Raw genomic sequence first — 6422 nt, forward strand, 5'->3', positions numbered from 1 at the left:
ATTCAAGAACAAAGAATAAAGGTTTAGAAAATATTTGAGGGAATATTGCGGTAAAGAGACGCTAACACCTTTATGATCCCCACCTTGTAACTTGAATTAACGTTTACATCAATTATGCAATTGATCAAACGATTCACTATCTTTTATTTAATTGGTTAAGTCTTAATTCTTTAATGATCTTAACCTTAACAACCCTATTAGAATCCTAATCCCTTAGAAATCCCTTTTTAAGTTGAGCCTTCGAATCAATGAATCTTTCACGTTTGCGGTTCATGTAGCCTATCTCTAGTGCATACATGAACAGTTATCTTACCTCTTGTCAGGAATTAGAATTCTAATATTCCTATTGAAAACCTTAACCTTCGCAATCCTAGAAGAGTGATCAGTTCTAGAAGGATTATAGATGAAGAACAAGGTAAAATAAACTCAATTAACATATATGAATATAAATTTAACCAAATCACAAGGGGTTCACATCAAGGGGTTGTGACCCTTAGCACAATGATTAAACTAGCCAGACATTTTCATGTCTGACAAAATAACAATAAAAGAAAATAGCATTTAGAACCTAAAAGAGAAAAGGAAGATGAAGCTCTTCCGTCTTGATGATCGAATCCTTGAATCTCCTCGAAGCTCCAAGGAATTTTCACTCTCTTTGTTGTTTTTCTCTTCTTGGTTGTCCAAACGTTTTTCCCTCCTCTGTTTCTGATCCTTTTATTAGGTTTTGGAAAACCTACTTTCACTTGCACTCCAACTGGGCCTCATTTTGGGTAATTCGCATCAGATTGGAGTCAAAAATATCTCACCCACGCACTTTGCGCCAGGACTGGCGCACCGTGCCTGGGAAAACAGAAGAGGAGCTGCAAAAATGGCGCACCGTGCGCCGCCTCCCGCGCGCCGTGCGCCGGGTTGGCGCGCCGTGCACCGCCTCCCGCGCATTGTGCGCCCGGGTTGGCGCGCCGTGCTCCCCCTACCGCGCACTGTGCGCCGAGATACAGTAGCAATTCGTCTCAAATGGCGCGGGGTGCGCCAGGTTCCGCGCACCATGCGCCGGTCCCCCGCACCGTGCGCCGACTTCAGCGCATTGTGCACCAGCGGGAAACTTGACTTCTCCGTTTTTGCTCCTTTTGTGGCGTTTCCTGCTATTAAAACACAGAACTTGAGTGAGAGCATGATTGAAAAGGAATAATCAATATTTCTTGCATTTAATGACTATTTTCACACATTTATGATTAATTCCCTGCTTCTTTTGAGGTAGAAAGCATCATATGCTAGACGCGCATCAACATAATAATGATTTTTGTTTTTTTTTCTGGAATAAAAATGGTGGCAAAGTGTGCAACAGCTCCGAGATAAGAGAGAGAAAAAAATGTATAATTTTTAAATGAGTGATTGTGATCAAATAATATAACTATTTTTTCATATGAGAAAATCCATTTCCATTAACAAGATACTTCTTGGGACCTAGCCAACCGCAGCTAGGGCAATCGGATACACATAATAATGATATTAATATTGGTATTGTAATGCAGATCCATTTGCCAGTAAATATTATCTAAATGAATAATACCAAAGATGTTGAAAGTGTTTTTGGAGAGGTAGAGGACCCACCCCACCCAACCTTTAGGAGCAGCAAGAAGGTAATGTAATTAATAAGTTTTTACAGCAAGTCTCAGTTCATTCCCCCTTGGAACTGAAACTATGAGTTGTAAGCCTTAAAATCACATCGTGGGTGACACGTCATAAAGAACCAATGAGGGCAATACGGTAAGAGAAGTTTTTGGGATTGTGTTAAAGTGAATAGTATTTGGGTGGAACAACTGGAAAGTATACTAAAGTTGCATTGATCCTTCGCATTTCTTGTTAGCAACTTGACTGAGATTACTTCCTTTTTGCTCACTATAAATAGCCCCCCACTCTTCACATAATTGTAAGAGAGATAAGATAATAACCTGAACCGAGGGTTTTCACTTGGAGAGCAACTACCATTTCCTCATCCAAAGAGAGTGACAAAAATTAAGAAAGAGAACAGTACTACTCCAAAAGTTTAATCAGATTCAAGAAAGATGGCCATTCACCACGAGTCTTTGGCTATTGTTTTCGGCCTTCTAGGTAGATACTAACTTGCTATAGCCCTACTTTGCAGCTTTCGATTCTTTCACTAGCGTAGCTCTATCTCTATCACGTACTATTTCTCATCATAGTCGCAAATATATTATTTACTAACATAAAACAGGGCCAGCACAAAACAGTGGCAAAGTTGCTCCCATTGTAACTGAAAAGTTACGGATTCAAATCCGAGCCACAATTTTTTTACAAATATGTAAGAGTAAGATTGGGTATAAGTATTACCCTCATTTCTATTATTGCTAATCGAGGTTTATTCAGGAGTGATTTATATAAATTAGCATCAATTTTTTATTGTTTCTATTATTTATTACTAATTTACTATCATTGCAATTTCTAGTTTAAGAGAACATGATATCTAGAACCATATGTGCCATGCAGATTGCATGGCATTTTTCTAATTTCGAAGAATGCTAAGAAGCAACCCTAACGTAGTTAGTTTGGTAACAAGAAATATAATTATAACTATTCAGGAAGTTTCTCAATTATAGTTTTAGCATGGAGAATTCAGGAGTAAATTTATCTGATAATATTTGAGGTTTATCGATTTCTAATTTTGCACTACTGAAGATCGCAAATCTGTTGGTAGAAACTAAAGTTTGTTACCATTTATTCGCAAGTACTGACGGATATTTTTGTATTTTTTTTGCTGACTTATAATAGGCAACGTCATCTCCTTCATGGTGTTCCTTGCTCCATTGTAAGTGATGATATTTTTCGCTTTAGCGTGCTCCTCCTGATTTATGAATTAGCATATGATTATCCAATGAAGTAGTATATTAACTATACATTAATATTTGAGTGCAGACCAACATTTTACAAAATCTACAAGAAGAAATCTACCGAAGGGTTTCAGTCACTTCCTTATGTTGTTGCATTGTTCAGTTGTATGCTTTGGATTTATTACGCACTCGTCAAAAAGGACGCTACCCTCCTTCTCATCACCATTAACTCCTTTGGATGTGTCATAGAGTCAATTTACCTTGCCGTATTCCTAATTTACGCCTCAAAGAACACCAGGGTATTCATCTAATTAATAACTCTCATTCAAGACTTTCTTTCTTTTTCTTTCTCTTTTATTTTTTTCTTGCATAAAAAATTAATCATTGTTCCTTTTCTTTTATGCCACAGTTTTCAACCATCAAGCTTCTTCTCTTGTTGAATGTGTGTGGGTTCGGAGCGATGCTTCTTTCAACCCTCTACCTTACAACGGGATCCAAACGTCTTTCTATTATAGGATGGATATGCCTGGTTTTCAACATAAGCGTATTTGCTGCTCCTCTTTGCATTATGGTGAGAATTTATCATAATCAACCTTTTTGCAATATTTTTTTCCACATGTGCTAAAGGATAAATTAAATTCTCATAATTAACATGTGCAGAAACTCGTCATAAAGACCAAGAGCGTGGAATTCATGCCGTTTAGTTTGTCCTTCTTTTTGACCATAAATGCTGTCATGTGGTTCTTCTATGGTCTTCTCCTCAAGGACTACTACATTGCTGTAAGTTCAACTCTACACTACTACATACGGCTAGGAGCATATTCGTATTATTGACCTTTGGACTCTTGTCTTATTCCTATTATTAAAAGGCTTTCTTTTTTCACTTTTCTCATTTCTTTAATTTGTAGATCCCTTAACTTTTCGTTATGCTTTGTAAGGGTCTAAGGGATAATGCCAAGTTCATTATAACGAAATTAAATGTGTGGTACTCCGTTAATGTTGAAATCCCATGACAAGAATTAACGTGGCCCCATATTCTAATGCATTATTTTTTATTTATTTTTTTGGTAGACTATTCTAATGCATTATTATTTAATAAGAACAAGTTTATTTATATAAGTGTAAAGCAATTCAATTTGATTCCTTTCTTTTTTTTCTTGGATTGAAGAAAATAGAATAATAAATAAATATTTGACCTACCAAAAAAAAAATATGATTTAATATTTGCTTTTGGATGATGCAGCTCCCAAATACGCTTGGATTTCTGTTTGGCATAATTCAGATGGTGATGTATTTGATATATAGAAACGCCAAGACAGTGGCACTTGACGAGCCAGTGAAGCAGCAGGAACTAAATGGCCATATCATTGATGTTGTGAAGCTGAGCACAATGGTGCCCTACGATCCAAATCATATAGCTAAAGGTGGTGCTGTCACTGTGACAGCTGTTGAGGATCCAATTGGAAAAGAAGAAACAGGAAAGGGTAACCATAATAATATGGATTTCGCTGGCAAGGTGTGATTAATTAACCTATGAAAAAATCCAAAGAAGATAAGAAACGAGGTCCAAAATAATTTAACCTAAAAGAGCAATCACTTTACTTTGCCGAGTGGGGCCTTATCTCCTTTCATATCATGGAAATGCAATTGATTAATGTATTTGCATGAATGGGTGTAGCTGTAATTTTCAGTGACTCAATTATATATGTTATGATGCTTAGCGTCTCTTTGGCCATGTCCATCACTATTAGGTAGTAGGAAGCGAGTAACGTAGGATGTTCTCTCTATTTTCAATGTGTCCCTCAGTCAAACTCGTCAATTCTCTTTTTCCATGTTTGCGCAATCTATGTTCATGTGATGGGAATTAATTATTTTACTGATTTTGTAGTCTATGATTAATGGGGACGTACGCTTTCACTTTAATATGCTACAATCATCGTTATCCGAATGCTTATTTTATACGTTATTGTTATATCCTCGTAATTAAATAATAAATAAAGCGATATAGAGAGTGGGGTTTTCTATTCTCTTTTATGATGTCAATAAAAGGCAATACTAAAAAGTAAAGATGTATGTCTTTATGATTGTAATATACTAATCCGGTCTGATTCCATTCTATTCATCAAAAGAAAACGTTTTAAACAAACCTATGCCAATTATTTGGAATTACTAAGATTAGACGGCCAAAACAATGATGGATTCTCAATTATAATTTACTTTGGGTTTGCTCAAAATTTCAACCCCGAGATACATGTGTAGCCTACAGGACATACAGTCAAAACAGAGGACAAGTGACTTCCCTAACACATCCTTTAAACATGAAATTTCTATATTTAAATATTTATTAGAAAAAACGAGGAGAGATAACTGATCCTTTGGTCACATGTGTCTCATAATACATAGACCTTTTTTTTTAACCTTGTGCTGATATTGATTTACTTTTCTGAATTATATTAGAAAACGGGGTGGCGACATTGAAACTCATAACTGTTTGGTCACAAATTTTGATAACATCGTCAAATAATTATTTCACCCAAAAGCTCAACTTATTAAGTGAATATCACTTTTAATGATTTTATATTATATTTCTTTAATATACATCACTGAACCTCCCGTCATATCATTTTGTAATCATGAAATTGCAACCAGATTAAAAGGAAAAATATTGATTTTTTTGAGTAAATATTTTTTTGGGTCCCTTACAAAAAATACGGTATTCACTTTAGTCCCTTACAAAAAAAAATTAGTCTGAAGATCCCTAAGAAATTCAAAATGGACCCATTTTAATCCTTTTAAAGGACTAATGTAGATCTTTTTTAAATTTGTGAGGGACTACAATCTCAATTAAATGGGTCCATTTTAAATTTTTTAGGGACCTCAGGAGTACTTTTTTTTGTAAGAGACTAAAATAGGGACCGTATTTTTTTCAAGGACCCAAAAGGATATTTACTCAATTTTTTTTTATATGTATAACCCAAAGGGGGAGGAAATATGATATTTTGTCAATAATATCAAATAACTAGAAACCAGACGAATTATATTGGCCTACCATATATTGTTTCGTGGTAACCTCGCAGGGTGGACATAATTAACGTCGCTGAATAAAAGGTATGTAGAAAGAAGAGATCTTGGATATCTTTTTCTATCCTTTCTTTTTCAATATCAAAATCTCCGTGGGAAAAAGATTGATCACCTATGTTCGTGCCATGAATTTGTGTATGCTTCTGATAAGATGTCGCATTCTAATCAAGATTATTGAAAAAATATGAAGGAGTTTGTCCCAAATGTCTTACAATATTGAAGTTTCTGAGTGGGAACAAGCTCAATTAATAGGAAACGGTTTGAGGAGGAAAATGCAAGAATAAGAATCACTAATAATTAAAAACATGAAACCAAAGAATGGGCCACAGAGAGTGAAAGATAATGAAGGAAAGGTGACTCGTGCGCCTCCCGATAAGCATTTGATAGCTTTACGCAGATGAGTGATCCAATGTCATTGTTAAAGTTGCCTATGATTGTATCGAAAGATAACATTGCCATACGTAACCGAATACAACACTTGGTTAGGTGGTT

At 35.5% G+C, this 6422-nt stretch overlaps 1 protein-coding gene across 1 annotated transcript; it reads left to right on the forward strand.

Annotated features, from left to right (window-relative positions):
* The first annotated feature begins 1869 nt into the window (after nt 1-1869).
* Nucleotides 1870-4576, forward strand: LOC133304847 (bidirectional sugar transporter SWEET10-like). Its single transcript, XM_061504909.1, has 6 exons — nt 1870-2112; nt 2791-2827; nt 2935-3148; nt 3259-3420; nt 3510-3629; nt 4093-4576. The coding sequence occupies exons 1-6, from the start codon at nt 2067-2069 to the stop codon at nt 4369-4371; spliced, it is 858 nt and encodes a 285-aa protein (XP_061360893.1). The 5' UTR covers nt 1870-2066; the 3' UTR covers nt 4372-4576.
* The last annotated feature ends 1846 nt before the right edge of the window (nt 4577-6422 follow it).

This window comes from Gastrolobium bilobum, unplaced genomic scaffold (assembly GCF_033153095.1).
Source record: "Gastrolobium bilobum isolate Gb01-03AN ecotype WA unplaced genomic scaffold, APGP_CSIRO_Gbil_v1 utg5625, whole genome shotgun sequence".
In the NCBI taxonomy this organism is placed as follows: Eukaryota; Viridiplantae; Streptophyta; class Magnoliopsida; order Fabales; family Fabaceae; genus Gastrolobium; species Gastrolobium bilobum.

Coding starts and splice junctions, on each gene's coding strand:
- LOC133304847 (XM_061504909.1), top strand. CDS start 2,067: ATGGCCATTCACCACGAGTCTTTGGCTATTGTTTTCGGCCTTCTAG. Junction 2,113..2,790: donor TATTGTTTTCGGCCTTCTAG/GTAGATACTAAC, acceptor GACTTATAATAG/GCAACGTCATCTCCTTCATG. Junction 3,421..3,509: donor CTGCTCCTCTTTGCATTATG/GTGAGAATTTAT, acceptor TAACATGTGCAG/AAACTCGTCATAAAGACCAA.